Source organism: Silurus aristotelis, assembly GCF_946808225.1.
Source record: "Silurus aristotelis genome assembly, chromosome: 16".
Classification (NCBI taxonomy): domain Eukaryota; kingdom Metazoa; phylum Chordata; class Actinopteri; order Siluriformes; family Siluridae; genus Silurus; species Silurus aristotelis.
Window position 1 is genome coordinate 10,263,148 of NC_139589.1, and position 21,633 is coordinate 10,284,780.

At 37.2% G+C, this 21,633-nt stretch overlaps 3 protein-coding genes across 6 annotated transcripts in view; 1 reads left to right on the forward strand and 2 right to left on the reverse strand.

Moving 5' to 3' along the window:
* The window catches only part of LOC310739200 (sialidase-3-like), a 161,078-nt gene that overhangs the window by 16,440 nt on the left and 123,005 nt on the right, over positions 1-21,633 (reverse strand). Inside the window, exon 1 of one of the 3 annotated variants that reach the window (XM_083564920.1) lies at positions 4,365-4,490. The exons of 1 other annotated variant lie outside the window; for it this stretch is intronic. The gene's annotated coding sequence lies outside the window, so the exon portion shown is untranslated. Of the gene's footprint in view, positions 1-4,364; positions 4,491-21,633 lie in introns of those variants that run through there. One more of the 3 variants, XM_083564918.1, reaches the window with a different exon arrangement.
* wdr73 (WD repeat domain 73) lies at positions 7,697-15,955 on the forward strand. Its single transcript, XM_083564922.1, has 8 exons — positions 7,697-7,962; positions 8,084-8,151; positions 12,392-12,477; positions 12,563-12,651; positions 13,979-14,046; positions 14,365-14,526; positions 15,072-15,440; positions 15,525-15,955. Exons 1-8 carry the CDS (start codon positions 7,916-7,918, stop codon positions 15,767-15,769), a joined length of 1,134 nt encoding a protein of 377 aa, XP_083421048.1. The 5' UTR covers positions 7,697-7,915; the 3' UTR covers positions 15,770-15,955.
* Positions 14,947-21,594, reverse strand: LOC310739197 (sialidase-3-like). Of its 2 annotated transcripts, none has more exons than XM_083564915.1 (3): positions 21,440-21,594; positions 17,577-17,809; positions 14,947-17,499 (listed from the first exon to the last, which is right to left on the reverse strand). In XM_083564915.1, the coding sequence occupies exons 2-3, from the start codon at positions 17,802-17,804 to the stop codon at positions 16,549-16,551; spliced, it is 1,179 nt and encodes a 392-aa protein (XP_083421041.1). In that variant the 5' UTR covers positions 17,805-17,809; positions 21,440-21,594; the 3' UTR covers positions 14,947-16,548. The 2 variants fall into 2 exon arrangements, with proteins under 2 accessions (XP_083421041.1, XP_083421042.1); XM_083564916.1 differs by having other exon boundaries at positions 17,577-17,806; positions 21,440-21,584.

The window sequence follows — 21,633 nt, forward strand, 5'->3', positions numbered from 1 at the left end:
AAAGTTATTAATTGTTTAAACAATGGCAATTTACCAGTTTAACATGGCACACTTTGGCAACTAGAAACACCCTGTATGTGCTTTTTATTTTACCAGTGGTCTCTTTCTTTTTTTAGGACTTGACATATTGTTGAACTGACAACACCCATTTTTCTGCAATGCCTCTGATTAATCTACTAAGAGCAGATGTTCCAAGGTATTATCTTTTTAACCAGAGATGCACAAACACTAGAAGTGAAACAACTGAATTGTTTATTTTTGTACTACAAGGTACAAGGTGAAGAACACTAAAATATAATTGCACTAGTTGAGAAATTACAGATATATATATATATATATATATATATATATATATATATATATATATATATATATATATATATATATATATATATATAAAATCAAACTATATATGAGAGGAACCAGAGACTACTTTAAGTTATAATGACTGGAACAATGCTGAATTGTATGTCTGACCCATTCAGAGTCTGTTGTTCATTATACCAGTTGTTTCTTTCTTTTCAGTAAATAGCAAATTGCTGTATTGTTTACACCCAATATTTTTCAATGCCTCTTATTCATCTTCTAAGAGCAGATGTTCAAAACTATTTATTGTTTAAACTATCAGTCTAACAGGACATAAAAAAACTTGCAAAAAGTTGTACGACTATTATCTATTAGTTTATTGGACAATTAAATGTAAAAAGTTGATTTAAGTGGAAATAAGTTGGTTCAAAAATTGTCTGACCAACTTGATTTGAACTGTTGACTGGATATGCAGATGTAAATTTACAAGCACACATGTTGGTTTGGTGGTTGGAGCACGCGAGCTGGAATGATAGCGCCATTTTGATCGTCAATCAAACGTGCAGCACAAGATCATGACAAACTTCATCGTTTAAAGTAAGTATCTTTATTCTGTGTTTTGAAACTGCAGTCATACTTGAATGTAATGTCACTAGGCAATCTTATTTTGGCGCTATCATTTCATGTGAGCTGCAATGACGTTTTCTGTGATTTAAACAACACGGTTTTATTTTTGAGTCAATTTAACAATTTAACAAAAACAATTTAACATAGCCTTCCCGTGGGCTCACCACCTGCAGGAGGGACCGTAAGGGAAGGTGCTGTGAGGATTGGGCAGCAGTCGAAGGCGGGGGCCTGCTTAGACTGCTGCCCCCGCGACCCGAATTACGGATAAGCGGGAAAAAATGAATGAATGAATGAATTTAACATAGCACACTTGGGCAACAAGAAACACCCTGTATGTGTTTTTCATTTTACCAGTGGTCTCTTTCTTTTTTAGGACATCACATATTGTTGAACTGCCAACACCCATTTTTCTGCAATGCCTCTGATTAATCTACTAAGAGCAGATGTTGCAAGGTATTTTCTTTTTAACCAGAGATCCACAAACACTAGAAGTGAAAAAATAGAAAAACTTTTAAAAAATAAGGACAATTAGACATTGAACTCCACTGTACAATAAACTAAATTGTTTCTTTTTGTACTACAAGGTTCACTAAAGAACATTAAAATATAATTGCACTAGTTAAGCAGATTACAGATTAATGTTTTATGTGTACACACATACACACACAGATTATATATATATATATATATATATATATATATATATATATATATATATATATATATATATATATATATATATATATATATATATATATATATAAAAAATATTATATATTATTATATATATATATATGACTACTTTAAGTTATAATGATTGGAACAATGCTGAATGTCTTGTCTGACCCATTCAGAGTCTGTTGTTCATTATACCAGTTGTTTACACCCAATGTTCTTCAATGCCTTGTGAAGAAGGTATGTGATCAGCTCTCACAGTGTTTGGGCTTAAACCAGGAGCAGATATAAAAAGTTATTAATTGTTTAAACAATGGCAATTTACCAGTTTAACATGGCACACTTTGGCAACTAGAAACACCCTGTATGTGCTTTTTATTTTACCAGTGGTCTCTTTCTTTTTTTAGGACTTGACATATTGTTGAACTGACAACACCCATTTTTCTGCAATGCCTCTGATTAATCTACTAAGAGCAGATGTTCCAAGGTATTATCTTTTTAACCAGAGATGCACAAACACTAGAAGTGAAACAACTGAATTGTTTATTTTTGTACTACAAGGTACAAGGTGAAGAACACTAAAATATAATTGCACTAGTTGAGAAATTACAGATATATATATATATATATATATATATATATATATATATATAAAATCAAACTATATATGAGAGGAACCAGGACTACTTTAAGTTATAATGACTGGAACAATGCTGAATTGTTTGTCTGACCCATTCAGAGTCTGTTGTTCATTATACCAGTTGTTTCTTTCTTTTCAGTAAATAGCAAATTGCTGTATTGTTTACACCCAATATTTTTCAATGCCTCTTATTCATCTTCTAAGAGCAGATGTTCAAAACTATTTATTGTTTAAACTATCAGTCTAACAGGACATACCTGGTTAACAAGAAACCCTTGTCAGTCACATGTTCCAATTTTCCTCACCTAGAAATCGAGGGGTTTAATATAAAATGTTCTATGTTGTACAAAACATCTAAATACAAATACCAGAAAATAAAAGCTACTATTCTGAACTCTCTTCTCATATTTACTCATTCTTCTCCATCCCAAATATCTTCAGTCTACAGCAAAAAATGTATCAACTGGCCTTGCCTGTCCAATCGTATCAGAGGAGACTGGACAAAGTATTAATGGTCATTAAGTGATCAGCTTTCACACTGTTTGAGCTTAAACCAGGAGCAGATATAAAGATTTATTAATTGTTTAAACAATCAACCTGTAAGTGCAGTTCATTATAGTAGTGGTCTCTTTCTTTTTCAGGACATCACATATTGTTGTACTGCCTACACCCATTTTTCTGCAAAGCCTCTGATTAATCTATTAGGAGCAGATGATTCAAAGTATTTTCTGTTTAACCAGAGATACCCAAACACTAGAAGTGAAAAAATAGAAAAACTTGATAAAAATAAAGACAAGTTTTATGTCTCTGAATAGAAGCCACTGAATAACTGTATTAGACATTGAACTCCACTGTACAATAAACTGGATTGTTTCTTGTTTTACTACAGAACACTGACATAAAAATTAAGAATTAATTAATTTATTCATTCATTTATTCGAATGGTCCCCAAGTTACAATGGTTCAACTTACATATTACGATCTTATGATGATGATAGCGATACGACTAAATTGTAAAAGTATTTTAAAGTTTCTCGCGGCAGGCAAACATAGCAGCGAAATTAGACTGTATATAGTTTTTACAGAATAGTACTGTACATTGCTCTGTTTTGCTACTGTAATTTGTTAAATTGTTAACAATTTACAGTATACTACCCCATACTGTTCAACGTTATTTAAACTCCTGGGTAGGCTGGGTCATGTGGCGATATTTTAAAGTTATAATAGAGCCATCGTTGATTGGAGACTACCTGTATTATCAAATTATAAATGAGAGGAACCATGACTACTTCAAGTTTACTTAAAGTTTGGGGACATCTATATCTAAAGTTTGGGGACATCTATGTAACATTTATATGTATGCAGTCAGGGGCGAAGCCATCATTTCAAAAGTGGGGGGACGAAATGTGTAGTGTTACCTGTTTTTTTTTCCCCTCCACTAAAAAAGTGAGGGGGACGAATTAACTTTTTATTAAAAAAAATGCAGGGCACATGTCCCCCGAGTAATCTACGCCCCTGTATGCAGTTATCCAAACAGGCTCTCATGTGGCAGCAGCAGATACAGGTCCAAGCCCTTCAGGTAAAGTTCAAATCAAACATAAGAATAAAGAAACGTTTAATTCAACAGACAGACAGACAGACAGACAGCACTTTATTATTCCCAAAGGAATCTGTAAAAGTAACCTGCATGCCTGATATACATTTTTTTGGATGCATTTCATTTTTGTTCAAGCAAAAACTAAAGACAGATTAGTCTCACTAGATTTAGAGCAGATCCAAACCACCGGGTTACGACCCAGTACAGGTCACTGGAAGAGTTGCTACCCGGTCGCAACTTCTGGGGTAAATGTTTACAGATACGACACTATTATTTCATGTGCGTTTTGCTTTTTAAAAAGCCGCGATCCAAATTTACAGGTCGGATTTGTATCTCACAAACCCGGTGCGCGAATATATTATTAAAAGTAAACTGGGCCTTAATAAAGAAAAGGTTGCAGACCTCTGATCTAGAGTTCTACAGAAGCTTATGAAACGTTCTACCTTCATGTACAACTGTATGACAGCACATTTCCTTATAAAACTATTTGTATAAGTGAATAAAGCAATGCTCTTTTACCTAGTTATAAACGTCGGTTCGGTTTTCACCACTGGTCCGCTTCCAGACTGCCTCTGATCATCTGGACTGTTTCCAGGTCGCTCTCACATCCGACAAGCTCATTTCCCTTTACTTTTCAGTTTCTGGTGCGAGCGTACTTTATGCTTTACGGTAGCGAGGGGCGCGGAAATGCTGTAGGTTTTTGACTTCATGAGAATATCCTACCAAGCAAAGCAACTAGTCTCAACTATCAGTAAATGGAAAACCTATATATTTCCTAGATAACAACCAAACACAAAGTAATAAAGTGGTAAGTGGTTCCCCCAGACCAACTGTGGTAAATGGGGAGGTAAATGATAACATTATAAAAATATTGGATAGAGAGGCCTGATTTTTTTTCCCCCTCACATTTGTATGGCATGGATTCCACAAAATGTCCGAAGCATTCCTCTGAGATGCTGGTCCACTTTGCCTTGATTTCATCACACAGTTCGTCACGATTGTCAGTTGCTCTTTCATTCAATGCTTAATTGTGATTAACAGGTTCAAAGTGTGCCAAGAATGTATTCTGCACACCATTACACCACCCCCACCAGCCACCATTGATAGCACAAGTGCAGGAATATACAATGTTGGAAAAGTTCTGATCATATAAAGTTTATTGCATCAGGTTATGTTTTTGGCTGTCTAGTATTTGCGAGCCCCTGCCCACTGCAGCCTTGGCATGTTTTTGCTGACAAAAATGGAACCCAATGTGGACTTTTGCTGTTATAATCTATCCATTTTATGGATTAATGTGTTGGCCATTTTTGCGTTGTCTTATGCTCACCACAATTGTACAGAATATCTATCTGAGTTACAATAGCCATTCTGGCCACTCTTCCTTAATCCTTTATATTGACATGGTGTTCCGGTCCCCAGAAATGCCATTTACTGGGTGTTTGTCCTTTATTGCAACTATTTAACAAAAAACTCCCAGGAGATCACCAACAATCATGCCACAGTGTGCATTTTAAATATTGCACTGTTGCTGGAAAATAGGGTTATAATCGCATGAGTTGTTCTCACTTGAACTGAACTACATAAATCAGTCTCGGTTTACATCAATTTACACAAACATAAGAGTTTCTTTGAGGAAACATGGAATAAATATTTTTCCAACAAAGAGAATGTGATGAATACCAAATGTCTTAAATAAATCATACTGTAAATAATTTAGCTCAAGAACTATATTCATATATCATATATAAGTGCAACACCACTAATTATTCATCTCACAATTTCAGGTTCACTGAACATCCTGGCAACTTTGTAAGAAATGTTTGGCTGTATGTGGTGTGTTTAAGATTAAAATGGATAATGTTTGTACAACATGTGGTTTCTATTGCATTGTCCATTCACTGATTTAAATGTGAACTGCAAAAACATTGTCCTGCTCATATTCTGCACACTACAACTGAATGAAAGCTGGTGTCAGTAAGAATGAGGTATTTTTTGTAACTGCATCACTCTTTCAAACAGATGCTGCTTTGACATGCAGTTTCTTTCTTTATAATAAGCCACATCATCAGTTTCTTTCTCAGTTTCTCTGATCTGATACATCTTTGTGTGTTGTATTTAACTCTGGGTAATATTGTTTCACTTTTTATATCATGAGGAATGTTAAACATTAATCACAAAACAGTAATTGTGCACTGTTATCACATATATGGGTTTACTGTAGCATGACAGTATAGGACACTATTTAACAACAGTAAACAGACTGAAGTGATATATGGCACTAATGTTAGAGGCCATATAATACTTTCTTAGAACATCATGCCCTGGAGTGTTTTATTGAACTTATGCAACAGCATGTTGTTAACTTTTACAATGTTCTATTAAATAATACAATATAACCTTTTTCTGCTATCATAATAGTAAAGGAATTGGAATAAAAAAAAAAAATTGATGGGAGAGAAAACACAACGTATTAACTAGAAACAAATTGAAGACTTTTGTCCTGAGGCCATCACATGCTTTTAAGGAGAGTTTTCAATTGTTATATGTGCAGAGTGAAAACTTCCTCCGTAAAAACTCTCGCAAGAACTGCAGAGCTACGATTGTGATCTCATGACAGGTTCTCAATTCATGTAATTTATATATTCACTTCAAATAAGCAATTAACTGCATGATTTTTAAAATGTAATGGAATCAGTGGTGGTCTGTCAGGGCCAGTAAGGCCTTTTCTGCTGAACAGAAACACTAACTTATGTTTTAATATTTTTTTTGTCCAAGAATATGTATAAAATACATATGTATACAATCCTTTCAATAGTCCATTCTTTTCATTTCAGAGCATTTGTTTCGAGTATGGTGCTGCTACTGCTGCTGCTGCAACACCAAGTATGAGCTTTTTGTTTGTTTTTTTAATATAAACTCAATGTTGCCTTGAGCTGTTGCTTTAACCATCAGAATGTGATTTGTCAATTCCAAAGCCCCCTAGCAGGTGTCCAAACACGGCTGCCAGCATCTACTACAAACTTGATTTGGCCACAGATACACTAACGATAACATTTACAAGACAGACTTTTTAAGAAAAGTTGGACATTTTCAGGAAAGGTCAGCAAACACTCTTTTACAATTTACCTTCACTTCAAATCCCCAGGAAAACTGCAATGCAAAACAAAAAAATGCACCGAAATGCATTATGAGGGTAATTGTGAGGCTTCTAAAAGAGTTATGTTTGTGGGCGTCAGTGAAAGGAGACTTGTTAAATTTTGTTGAATGGTTTTCTTGCTTTAGTAATGATATTTATTCACACTGCATGAGATACAGGTATAACAGAGAGCTGTTAAACAGGTATAACAGCACTCTGTTATACCTGTATACAGTATAACAGAGTGCTGTAAGGCAGATTATCTCTGCTGTTATACTGCATTTCTGTATAATATTGATGTAAAATTTATATTTCTATAGCTGTAGCATCATGATGATAGGACGCCACTGCAGGCCTAAGTGTGAAATGCAAGGTCTGCCACTGAGTTTAGTAAAAAATGAAAACATTACTCATTAGAATGCATTGAAGTATTTTTGTCAAGTGAAAATACGTTTTAAGTATAAGTAAAAGTATAAAAATGAAATGAATAAATATATAAATAAATAAATAAAGTTCAAAATTAAAGGCATTGATTTTATTATACCCATTTTCTTTTCGAACCTAAGATAAAATAATAATAATAATAATAATAATAATAATAATAATAATAATAATAATAATAATAATAATAATAATAATAATTCTGAAGTGTGTGCAGCAGGTGGCAGCAAACAGCTGCGTGATCGGAAACTCACGTCAAATTTGAAGCAACGAAGAAGAACTTCCGCAACTCAGGCTCCCTTTCATTTCATACCGCCTTGATCCACATATAAAGCTTGTACACACTACACACTAGTGCACTTTACATCCTATAGAGAACCATTTGGAATTGAATAAGTAAAGTGCGGTTTTGTTTCCTCTTCAGCGGCTGTTGTATTTAATGAGCGAGAGAATAGAGAGTATATATTTAAGGTAGAACAAAAAGGAGATAAGAATGTCATCTGATGAAGCGGACGAATGGTTTATGCAGTCCTTTACACTGTAAGTCATAAAAGAAGATGAACATGATGAGATTCCTGGAGATTTGTCTTTATGAGCCAGACAGATGTTGAAAGTAAGAGCACATCTGATGCTGACATTATGTCTGTTGTCTTTCTTGCAGCTATAAAGACCTGCATGAATTTCAGCTCGAGCATCCAACAAAAACTATTGAGTGGACAGGAGAAAAAAGTAAAGTATTGCTGATTAACATTATTTTTATATTCCAGCATATCCAGTGTGTACATGAATTGCATGTGGAAGATTATTTGTACATCAGAATCAGAAATAGCTTTATTACCAAGTATGTTTACAGGAGCTTCCAGTGCAGGAGAAAGTACAGTCACAATATAACAAAATATAAGTAAAACAGCCAATTAATTATTGCACTATATACAGAAGTAGAAATGTTGTTTAAACGAATGTACAGATGTGTGCAGTTGTACCATTCGGATTCTATATATAAATGTGTAGTTCTGAATATTGTAAATGTTCATGCTGAGTATAGCCTGCAGGAGGAAACCCACAGGCCTGGCTGTTATAGTAGATGATGTTCTGTAGCGCTGACCAGAAGAGAACAATTCGAAGAGAGAGTGGGCTGGGTGTGTGTGGGGTCCAAAGTGATTTTCTTATCCCTTTTCCTCACTGTGGAGGAGTGAAGATCTTGGAGGTTGGGGCACCAATAATCAGCAGTCCTGGCTGTCTGCTGTAGCCCCTTGATGTCTGATTTGGAAGCTGAACTAAACCAGACAGTTATGGATGTACACAGGACAGACTCAATGGCGAATTAAGTACAACCTCTGCAGGGCCTTTTTAGCAATGAAGTCAATATCATTGTCCCACTTTAGATCATGAGAGATGGTGCTACTCAGAAACTTGAATGACTCCACTGTTGTTACATGGCGAGTGGGGGGAGTGCCGGGGGAATTCTCCTGAAGTCCATGATCATCTCCACTGTTTTGAGTGTGTCGCGCTCCAGGTTGTTGTGATTGCACCAGACAGCCAGCTCTTTCACCTCCTGTCTGTAAGCAGACTTTTCTCCATCCTGGATGAGGCTGATGACTAATGTCGTCCACAATCTTTAGAAGCTTGACCGAGGGGTTTTTAGAGGTGCAGTCATTTGTGTACAGGGGAGGAAATGCAGCACTTGGGAGCACCAGTGCTGATAGTGAGAGAACTGGATGTGAGGTTGCCCAGCCTCAATATCTGCTGCCTGTCTATCCACTGACGGATTGGGGTGGGCATGGAGAGCTGCGTCAGTTTGGCTGAGAGAAGGTCAGGGATGATGGTATTAAATGCCGAACTGAAGTCTACAAAGAAGATCCTTGCGTTGGTCACAGGTCTATCAAGAAGTTGCAGAATATAATGCAGTCCCATGTTGACTCCATCATCCGCATACCTGGCAAAGTAAAGAGGATCTAGCAAGGGTCCAGTGATATCCTTCAGGTAGGCCAGGAACAGTCTTTCAAATTACTTAATGATCACAGACATGAGAGCAACAGCTCGGTAATCATTAAGATCAGTGTTTTTTTTTTTTTTTTGGAGACTAAAATGATCTTGGAGCGTTTGAAGTATCAGGGAACTACACAGCCCCAGTGATCTGTTGATGATCTGAGTGAAAATGGGGCCAGTTGGTCAGCAGCATCAATGCTTTTAGACAGGCAGGTGAAACAGCATCTGGGCCTGAAGCTTTCCTAGTCGTCTGTCTTCTGAAGACTCGTTTTACATCCTCTACACATACCTTAAGTGCAGGTTTAATGGAAGGGAAGGCAGGAAGGGGGGTGGCAGGAGGGGTAGGGGGTACATAATAAGACAATGATAACTCCCTCTTTTCTCATTTTTTCTAATCTTTCCTGGTCATCTTCTGATCGTTAGTTAATTTAATAGTTGCATGTGTTACGTCTCCCCATCCAATAAGAGAAAGTAAGCAATGGCATGTTCCTTGTCCTGACCATGGCCATAATGGCCTTTTGCACATGCACAGACATCACCTTAAAACTGAATAAGTCTCATATTACAGTTTTTCTCAAATGCTAAAACACATTTCACAAACGTTTCCTCCATGTTCCCCAATGTCTAAACACAACACCCTTTTCTAAAGCTACATAAACACAACCACACCTTCTCACTTCAAAACTCAAACTTTCACACCAAAAGAGCAGCTCGAAGCTTTCAAAAATCTTAACACTATACACATCATTACACACTACAGCAAAACAATTGAAAACACAATGCTCAATTTGTGAGAAGGTTCTTTGTTTCATAACTGCCAATGCATATTTTTAAAACTTTACAGCAATGGATGTTCTTAGATCTCTGCAGAGGATTAGGCATTTAGATTTGAGAGTTTCATATGAAGAGTATAAATCTATAGTAAATTCTGCATGTACACTACTGTAACACAACTCAATGCAAAAACAGAATCTATTGCACACAACAGTACTCTTGAAAACATGATCAGGGTGTGAAGTTTTTTTATTTACTTTATTCACACCACACACACACACACCACAATCACTGTCGCTGAGCTGCATCGGGCCACATCACCTCATCCACATCGCAGGCTATATTGTCTCTTGCCAGGCACTGCAGGAAAAACGCCCTGGAATGGCGAATCCATCCTTGGAAGGCCTCCACTGGGATGTCAACACAGGCCAGCTCCATTGCCCTTAGGAGGTCCTCTCTAGTGTATGGTTGTCTGTCATAAACCTTCCATCTCCATGATGAGAAGAACTCCTCTATAGGGTTCCGGAAAGGGGAGTAGGGTGGTAGACAGACGTTTAAAAAGTGGTTACTGTTGGTGGTGAACCACTCTCTGATTTGGTTTGTTTTGTGGAAGCGTACATTTTCCCAAATGATCACATAAATTTGATGTGCGGGCCCAGGATGGTGTTGTTGGCGGTCCATATGGATGTCTTTTAGCTCCTCTAGGAAGGTGAGGAGACGTTGGGTGTTGTAAGACCCAAGGACAGCATGCCGGTGGACAAGCCCCTCCAAACCCATGGCCGCACAAAGAGTAATATTACCCCCCCGTTGGCCAGGAACCTCAGTGATGGCTCTTTGGCCAATGATGTTACGGCCTCTTTGCCTTCGTTTCTGCAGGTTGAAGCCAGCCTCATCCAGGAAGAGGTACTCATGAGGTCTGGCCATCGTGTCCAACTGTAATAACTCTGTGAAAATGTGAAAGTGCACAGGTGTTTAGAACAACAGTCAATCAGGTAGCACAGTATTGTCCAGAAGTAATGTAGGCCACTGAGCAACACAGTATGTCCACTAACTGTACTGTGAATATGGATGTATACTTACTTGCACATACTCGTAACGTAGGTCTTTGTGTCGCGCAGAGTTGCGCTCAAAGGTAACCCTATAGACCTGTTTCATCCGCATCTTTTGGCGCCGGAGAACTCGGTCTATTGTGGCCAAGCTGACATCATCAATGCTCTCAAAGTTGACATTATCGGCAATGACTTTGTCTCTGATCTCCCGGAGTCTGATGAGGTTGTTCTCACGACCCATAACCACAATGAGGGTTTCTTGTGCCGCTGTAAATATGGCAACCCTCCCACCTCTATGTGGCATTCTTTAAACTCTAAAGAAAGAAACATGTGTTGTCAGTTTTACAATACAGCAACAACTGATTTGAAACCAATAGACTACTTTCACAGGCTTGTAAAATTGTATTGTGACAAAGAAAGCAATAGAGTACAATACCTGTTGTGTTGTCTGAATGCCCTGATAATGGTGGCCACGGTGAACCTACTCAGGTTTGGACGGACTCGTAGTCCTGCTTCAGCCATTGTCATGCCATGGACAATGACATGGTCAATGACTGTTGCTCGCATTTCGTCCGTAATGATGGTGCGAGGTTGTCTTGCTCTCCCTCCTGGACCTTCTCCTCTCCCTTGTTGGCCTGCTCCTCTTCTTCCATGGCCAACTCTTCTCCCTCCTCTGACTCGAATTCCTCTTCCCCTGACTCTGCCTTCATCCATTGTGTTTGTTTGGAATCTTCAGCAAACTGTGCACTCTGAACTTGCTTTTGTACATGTGGTCACAGCATTAGCAACAAGTGTCTTCAATTGAGTCGTTGTGTGTAATGAATGACGCCAGGTGTGTTCATTGTGTTCAAATATTGCTGACTGTGGCAAGCATTTTGCATCACATGAGCTTTCATTTGTTCTTTTTTCACGAGTTCTTTTGCAACTTGTGTTTTAGCAAAGAAAAAAGTGTTAAGATTTATGAGAACGAAATATTGTGTTTTGTAAATTGTGTCTTGATGTGAAATGTGTTTATGATATTGGAAAAGGATGGCTAGATTTAGTAAATGTGTTTAGACAACTGGCCATTTGGTTTAGAGGATTGGCTTTTGTGTTTTAGCATTTGAGAAAAACTGTAATGCGACAGATGGAATGAACGGATGCTTCTTCTGTTTCAGGTATATGTGTTGCAGGTTACATGTCAGAGAAGAATGAAATTTTAGAGCTGTTGTTGCCTTTGAAATTGTATGCAAAGGGGAATAAGGTAAGTCCAAATCTAGACAAATTTCTTTGTATATTTCTCATCAAAAATGCAACCCAAATACAATCTTCTTTTTCAATGTGCAAAGGGACTCTGTCCAGAGCGTGACTTTAAAGTGCAGCATGGTGGATTTAGTGAAGAGCCGGTTGAGTGCCTGAAACACATCTTTGGTAAACGGTACGTTTAATGCGTAGTAGCTTGATCACCCTCAAAAAGAATCTTGCTAATTTCAACAGATTGTAATGGATTAGTGGTCAGGGTGCAGAGTACATGGATTTTAGCAAGGATGCATAACACACATCAGAAAAATTGAACTTTGTGTCCACCGCTAATATCCAAGGTCACAACAAGGTGAAAAGTCTGAAAATTTTTGTTGTGCATTCCTGTTTGTGGTATTTCTTAAATAAAAGTTAAATGAAAGACTAGAATTGTGGCAAAGGTACAGAATTTCACAAAAGTGAGTACACCCCTTACTGGCCTCTTAAAAATAACAACATTCAGCCATTATTGTCAAAACAGCTGGCAACAAAAGTGAGTACACCCTAAGGGAACATGTCAAAACTGGATCCAAAGTGTTTATATTTTGTGTAAGCACCATTGTTATTTGCCTTAATCCTCCTGGGCATAGAATTCACCAGAGCTGCACAGGTTGTTCATGGGATCCTCTTCCATGCCACCATAATTAACATCACAGAGCTTCTGGATGTTTGGCACATGGTGCTTCTCCACCTTCCCCTTGATGATCCCCACAGGTGCTCAATAGGGTTCAGGTCTGGAGACATACTTGATCACTCCTTTAGCAAGGCAGTTGTTTTCCTGGTGGTGTGTTTGGGTTATGTTGAAAATCCATCTATTGGCCAAGGGAGGGCATCATGTTCTGCTTCATTGTGTCAAAGTACATGTTGGAATCCATGTTTCCCTCAATGAACTGCAGCTCCCCAGTACCAGCAGCACTCATGCAGCCCCAGACCATGATGCTACCACCACCATGTTCGACTGTAGGCAATACACAATTTTCTTGGTACTTCTCACCAGGGAACCTGTCTTCTGAATGACCCAGGCCTCTATACGGTAACTCAGTTTCAGGGTGTTACCGATCTTCTTATAGCCTCGCCATCTTTGAAGAGATCAACAATTCTAATTCCCAAATCCTGCCATGTTGAACATCCAGTGGTCAGTATAAAAGAATTGTACTCACCAAAGCATTATATTTTAACTGCTCTAATACAAGATACACAAAAGTGTGGTCCTGTCAAGCAAAAAAAAAAAAAAAAAAAAGATTTGTAAAACAAATTATATAAGAAATGTTGTTGACCCCGTCCACCTGTTGTGATACAAAAGCGTGTAGATCTAGATGTGACAAAATTTTTTTTTTTTTAACAAATTATGTTTTAAGCTCAAATGCCTGAAAGAATTGTGAGATAATTATAATTGTACATTTCTCTGTTATAATAATGAATAATAGTTCTAGAGTCATCACCTTTTAACTGTGATCTATTTGCAGATGTGTGGTGACTAGTGGGCATTCTAATTCCGAAATCCAGGTCTGGGACATTGGAGATGATGATAGTGGTATTTATTCATTATTATTGATTATTTCAGCACAATAATATGTAGTTTGTTTTAATTTATGTATGCAGACATTTTTCAAAATCACAATGAACTTCAGTATTGGCACCCTTGATTAAACTGGCTATTTTTATTTATTTATTTTTTATTATAGAGGTTATATTTGTGATTTTCAGCCTTAAGCAAATAAACTACAAAAATAAATAAATATCAAAAATATATATATATATATATATCATATTACGAATATTGCCAATTTATTTTGGAGCTGATTGTGTTTTTGTTAACTCATTTTAAAACTTTGTCACCTTTGGTTTTCAGATGTCATCAAGAGAACAGGAGTTATAAACTGCAGTCACACATCAGCCAAAGGAAGAAAACTTGCTTCGGGTTTCACTCAGAATCCTTCTGTTCTTCACGGCTCTACAATACATGATGTTCAGCAGACTGACATAAGCTCAGGGGGAAAGCTTTATGCAGTAGGTAATAAAAATGTCTTATTTTTATTTTTCATGTACTTTCTGTTTCAACCAGCATTTAAAGTGAGGATGCAGACCCAGCAAAGCAGTAATACACTAATATATGCTACAGCTATATTGCTATTTTAGCAACTCCAGTTTTCTAAATATGATCCAGTTTGGGTTCTTTAGCAGATTCCCTGTTGCAGTTTATCCAGTCGCATGTATTTATGTATTTTATTTAGCTAAGAGATAGGTACTAGCTACAGGGACATAGGACATAGGCTCACCTTTGTCTTATTTGTGATCTTGTGATTTGAGGATTTTAGGAAAATGTAATGGTTGAAGACAGACGTGTTTAATCATTAATAAATTAATTGAGAGGTCACATCTATTTGGTCAAATTAATCACCACTACAAACGAAACCAGTCACTTCAAATTGCATTATTCATAGCCATTTCCTTTATTAGTTTATTAGTTGCTTATCCATGCCATTGTAAGCTCTGAGTTTTTGCAGGTGAACTAAACAAATTTAGTTCTAACCCGGGGTTCTTTTTTGTTGTTCATAGAAACAGACTCATTGGATATAGTGAGTGGTCTGCAGTTTGTGACTGATAATACATTTGCTATTTGTGCAACTAATGGCACTCTGTATCTGGGAGATTCAAGAAACCCAAAAATCAATCATTATGCTTTCTCAAAAAGTTCAACTGGCTCACATTGGACTTTTGGATTGAGGACAGTTGAAGCACAGTGTGACACTGCCTCATGCATTGTAGCAAGACTTTCCTCTTCTGGTCAGATAATCGTGTCTGATCTACGAAACCCGAGCACTCCAATCAGCCAGGCTCAGCTTTCCCTGCAGCAAAATGATCTCAGTGACGAGTTTGTGACGATCACATGGGCTCCTGCTCTGGATGACCTTCTTGCGGTGTCAGGTAGATCATATTAATGTATCTTCTTCTAACTTGATGGGTTTGTTCAAAGAAGTGGATTGACTTTGTTTATGTTTTCATTTTAAGGATTTGACGGATCAGTGCAAATCTTTGACACAAAAAGCTGGAGCACCGATTCACAGACGCCTAGGCCCGTTTTTGTTCATCGGGGTCACAACTTATCGTGGAAAGAAAAGGCCGATGCCACTCTTGTGGTCACAACTCATGTGTGGCATCCATGGCGGCCAAGAACCTTGCTCTCTGCAGCTTCAGATGGATCTATACATGTCTGGGACTGGGTAGAGCAAGATAATGAGAGCACAGAAAAATGAAAAAATATAGTTTGATCCTCTTTCAAGTTATAGATGCTTAAAATATTTCTGTATTTTTTTTTTATTGTAAAAGATATTTTTCTGTATTTTTTATTGTAAACGAAAATAAATTGAAATGTGAATTTGATGCATCATTGACACTGCTGAGTAAAAGTTAAAAAGTTTGCTGAATATGTTGGAGGAAAATCTTGCTGTTTTTGCATTTTTTTTTCTCTCTCTCAGATCTAGTAACTAGATCTAAAATGCTAATTGTGCCACTGGTTTCAAACAGTGGCCCGACAACCATCATGAGAAAATACAGAGCCAATCAAACTGTAGCATTTAACAACTGCACAAAAACCATTAGAAGTATCACAGCCTCTTTGTAGAATTTTAGATACTGAGACAAGAAAAAAGGCCTCTGTCTAACTGACACATTCCAGCATACATCCCATACCTTCAAAAAAGGTAAATTAATTTCACATTTGTTTTTTTGGTTTCAGTAAAAACACATTGTTCCAGTGTTTTGAAGATTATGTGGATATGGCCAGAGTGTAACTATAGCTAATATTAGTTGTGGATGCTTGCTGCATTTTCCATCTCCTCAACAAGCTCTCTGAAATGCACATTAAGGATCTAGATCTACACATGGATTTCGCAAAGCTGTTTCATGACCATGTCTTTTGTTAAAAGTGCTACAATATTAGAATTGAAATTCTAAAAACTGTGATAATTAAATCTCATGTAGGTGTATTTATGCTTTTCTTTAAACAAGATTATTATTAACCATGCAAAAACAGCTACTGATTTTGCATGATATCACAGAGAGAAAACTCCACAAAGGCTATTTCTTCAAGCTCACTCTTCTTCCCACACTCCATGAGGCAAGAAAACTGACCAGGCTTCTGGCATGAGGTCAGATCTGAGTATCCACTAGGGCCTTGATGGATGATCCATGGTTTGCTCCAACCAGATATACTAAGAGGAGATTTATTCAAATACACACCAAGAGCCTTTCTACTCCTTCTGTCAGTTGGATGGGAATAAAGGAGCCAAGTCTTTGTGTATTGTGCTAAACAATTCTCTTGGTCCTCAGGTGCAGAGAAGCTCACCACACTCCCCTGGCAGCCATGAGAGGGCTCTACTAGCTTCCGTGCAACATGAGGTCTATCAAACGCTGCTCCACTGCTCTTACTCAAAGCCTCGACTCTGTGACCTTTACTGCTCCGTGCGTTGCAGTATAACTCACTCCTGGACCCCTGGTCTATGATCTCTGCCATCTCACACTCACAAGACTCACTACTTACTCTTTCTCCAACCTGCCATGTGACCCCACAATCATCACTATAGAATGCGAAAGCATGGGATGTAACCCATAGTGGAAAATGAAAGGGAAAACATCGACAATGAATATAATAGACATAAGCAGGAATGATGAGTCGGCCACTCTTCATCTGAATGCCGTGGCCAGGTCCAACAGCAAACGTAGCCCAATTTCTAATCTCATGTCCAATCACACTTTCGGTCAAGTCTATTGTGCTGGTCCAGCTTTGTCCGTTGTCACTACTGGTGACGTAACACAGTCGAGCTTTGTTCTTACCGGTGTGAATCTGGTGATGCTCACTGGTCTTGCCCAGCACACAGATAAAAAACAGAAAGAGAGTCTTAGTTTCTTTCTCATACACCGGACATGGGTTCATGGTGCGATGTCCTGGCAAACAAGCTGTGCTAAGCTCCTGAACAGGTGACCACTGAAAAGAAACATGACCGTATCTAAGACCATTTGAGGAAAAAATTTAAAGTAATACAATGTTTGCACCATCATTACCTGAATGGACCCATCCTGCTGTGTTCCTCTCCTCATGACCAGGAGGATGGCATCATGATCGCATGGTGATGCTCTTTTCTCAGCAAAAGCAAGAAAGGTTTGAGTCTCGCTTATGTAGATTAGGGCTGGGATTCTATATGTTATGCCATTTATCTCTTTTCTAAACAAGGTTGTTTTTCGTGGTTTTGCTTGGAGTATTTGGGAATAACCACGTGTCCGGTTTTCCATTTCTCCTGGAAACAAATAAGAATAAAATGTCATGACTTTTTCATTGTTAAACCATTTTGTGTTAAAAATAACAAATACACAATTCATAGTTTTTTTTATTATTGTATAATAATGGTTAATTGTTTTCTAGACAAATTGTTAAATCTCAGCACCTCCCAAGGCCTAAATATTTTAAACAAAACTATTGACTGTCAGTAACGGCTCTTCCTGGACAAACCCATAATGGATCTGGTATCAGCCTGGATGGGATACAAATCCATTGCAAGCTACCATGCTCGGATGCACTTGTCAGCATTTCAGCAGACGCTCGTTCTTTCACTTAGTGGACTCATTTATTTTAGCCAATTCACTTACTGACAGGAAACCTTCAAAAGTAAAAGAAGAATGCACAGAAAGATGCTTAAGACAGTAACCCAGTATCAAACCTGGTACCCTGGTGCTGTGAGTCAGTAAGCTAAAAAAAAAAAAAATGATTCAATAAAATCCAGTCTACAATGAAGTTACATTGTATGGCCAAATTTTTCAATTTGTATGATTTTTGTATGACCATCACTTTCAGATATGCTCTTTGAACATCCTATATCAGAATGAGTCCCCCTCTATTAGTTTACCTTCATATATTATATATATATATATATATATTATATATATTGGAGCACAGACACCCTAAAGGTGATTGGGTTTAGGGCTCTCTGCAGGGCACTCAAGTTCTCCACTCTAACCTTTGCAGGTCATGTCTTTATAGACCTTCCTTTGAATTACCATGCTGGAACATGATTGCTGAAAATGGGATTGCTAGTGCCAGTGAAATAAAATGTGTGTATATATATATATATATATATATATATATATATATATATATATATATATATATATATATATATATATATATATATATATATATATATACAGTACAGACCAAAAGTTTGGACACACCTTCTCATTCAAAGAGTTTTCTTTATTTTCATGACTATGAAAATTGTAGATTCACACTGAAGGCATCAAAACTATGAATTAACACATGTGGAATTATATATGGAATTATATACATAACAAAAAAGTGTGAAACAACTGAAAAATGTCATATTCTAGGTTCTTCAAAGTAGCCACCTTTTGCTTTGATTACTGCTTTGCACACTCGTGGCATTCTCTTGATGAGCTTCAAGAGGTAGTCACCTGAAATGGTCTTCCAACAGTCTTGAAGGAGTTCCCCGAGAGATGCTTGGCACTTGTTGGCCCTTTTACCTTCACTCTGCGGTCCAGCTCTCCCCTAAACCATCTCGATTGGGTTCAGGTCCGGTGACTGTGGAGGCCAGGTCATCTGGCGCAGCACCCCATCACTCTCCTTCTTGGTCAAATAGCCCTTGATGCCTTCAGTGTGACTCTACAATTTTCATAGTCATGAAAATAAAGAAAACTCTTTAAATGAGAAGGTGTGTCCAAACTTTTGGTCTGTACTGTATATATAAAGATACTTTAGCCAATTATGTGCCACCAAATTTGTGGCAAAGGTTTTGGAACACAACACAACAATAACATCTTGTTAAAAAGCAATTTCATCATCACATTGATTTTTATTGCAAAAAGCAACAACATTTGCAGATACTCGGTAGTCGTACATCTAATCTAATCTACTTCTAATTTCAGTCCTATCCTAATTCTGAACACATAGGTCACATATTGATCAGAGGCTACTAAATTTTACTAAATTGTATTTTAGCAGATTCAGTATTGTCAATAAATACAGTATCAATCATTGCTTTAAGACCAGAAATCGTATTGTATCCTGTGGAATATGATATATACTACATGGACAAAAATGTGGACACTTGACCATAAGATTCGTATGTGCATTCCGTTCCACATTTATTCCTTATTTGCTGTCATAATAGCTTCCACTTTTCTGGGAAAGTGTTCCACTAGATTTGTGTGCCTCTGGAGCCACAAGGATTTTAATAAAGTCACTTACTGATGAAGGGTGAGGAGGCCTGATAGTGTTCCAATTTATTCCAAAAGTGTTCAATAGGGTTGAGGTCACACCTCTATAACAGGCAACTACATATCTTCCAGTCCAACCCATGTAAACTATATCTTATTTGAGCTGGCTTTGTACACAGGGACATTTTCATGCTGGAACAGGTTTGAGCCTAGTTCAAGTGAAGGCAAATTTGAATGATTTACATCCTAAGGCATACAATAATATTGTGTGTCAACTTTGTGGTAGCAGTTTGAGAAAAAAAAAAAGATGGCTATACCTTTTTATTTAACCACTTCCAGGTTGAGGCCACACATTACTATCTGTTCCATAAGTTAATATAATGAATTTACATATTTGTTTTGTATTGTATTGTATTCAGAGATAGGAAGTAGTGAAGTGCAAATCCTTCATTACTTTACTTGAGTAGACTTTTCTGGAATCAAGTACTTAACTATTTATTTTTCTGACAACTTTTTACTTTTACTTATTAATTTTTTTTCACAATTATTTGTACTTTCTACTTCTTACATTTTCAAACCAGGCTTGTTACTTTAGTTTTAATCAATTTAGTGACACGATCAATATATATATATTTTTTAATTGCGCACAGTTTTTAGCCTATCGACCTATTTCTTGACATTGTGTGACTTTTTTAACTACTGGTATATAATTTACTGGCTCTCACACACTACAGTCGTAGTCTATGGGGCTAACGTGGACTTGACAGAGGGAGTCAGCGATGTTAACATGACTGAGAAAAGAGACATTCCTAACCACCTCATCATCATCATCTTTTCTCTGCTTGTGTTCTATTTGGTGGTTGTTCAGCCTGGATACATTCATTAGATAACAACATTTTAAATTCCTGTATATCAATATATTGATATGATGTGAGGTCCGGTTTAGTGTGTGACACTAAAACAGCTTAAATGGCTACTTTTTACGTAAGTACATGTCAGAGCCCAAACTTCTTTACTTTAACTTGATTGAATACGTGTAGTCAGTACTTTAACTTTTAAAACATGAGTATCTGTACTTCTACTTGAGTGAAGGATGTGTGTAATTTTGCCACCTCTGATTGTTATATTGTCTTTTGTCACAAGGGGGCTCCATAATGCTACTTTAAAATTAAGTAAACCCAGGTACTGTATATCCACAATTAAGTCATCCTGAATTGAAATAATTAAGTAATGAAACAGTATTTCAGGAAAAATGTTAACTACATTCACAATTAAATCCCTTCTTTCTATTTTAAAACAACAGAAATCGTTATAGAATGTGTAATGTTTTTAATGGTTATCATTAAAATTGCATTGGTTCTAATGGACACAGTAATGGTCCTTCTGGGTCTGTTTGTAATGTATAGGCATGTTATAGTCTAGTGAATACCATAAGGACCAATAGTAATTCACATGTAAATCACATGTTGGTATCAAAATAGGGATCTTTGGGTCCCCCACCCAGATTTCTAAGTTTCTACACCGATTTGTTTGTTTTTTATGTTAATGATTTAATAATGTTCACAAACACACTGCGTCACGTGGTGTTTATGGTTAAATACCAGCTGATGGTTTGTAATCGTATTTGTACTCTTTGAAACCAGTTAGAATTTACTGGTATTTTGTAGCTGTGAGAGAAGGAAATCATTCTCTTTTACCTGGTTGTGAATTTCGTTTCCGATTTCAGAGCGCCTGCATTTTCCTGGTGCTCCGGACTGAGCTGTAATAACAATCTGCAATGCAACGTTTGGATGCGTTCTTTCGGTCTAATAAGGAATAGCGGACAGGATCTTTGGACTGACTGCGGAAATCCTCGCACGACTGCATTATGGGAAATGCAGTCATTTTAAGA

Excerpts from the sequence above, each read along its gene's own strand:
- wdr73 (XM_083564922.1), top strand. The coding sequence starts at position 7,916 with ATGTCATCTGATGAAGCGGACGAATGGTTTATGCAGTCCTTTACACT. Across the intron at positions 7,963-8,083 it reads TTTATGCAGTCCTTTACACT|CTATAAAGACCTGCATGAAT; the intron begins GTAAGTCATAAA and ends TCTTTCTTGCAG. Across the intron at positions 14,527-15,071 it reads GGGAAAGCTTTATGCAGTAG|AAACAGACTCATTGGATATA; the intron begins GTAATAAAAATG and ends TGTTGTTCATAG.
- LOC310739197 (XM_083564915.1), bottom strand. The coding sequence starts at position 17,804 with ATGGAAAACCGGACACGTGGTTATTCCCAAATACTCCAAGCAAAACCA. Across the intron at positions 17,500-17,576 it reads AGCAGGATGGGTCCATTCAG|TGGTCACCTGTTCAGGAGCT; the intron begins GTAATGATGGTG and ends GTTTCTTTTCAG.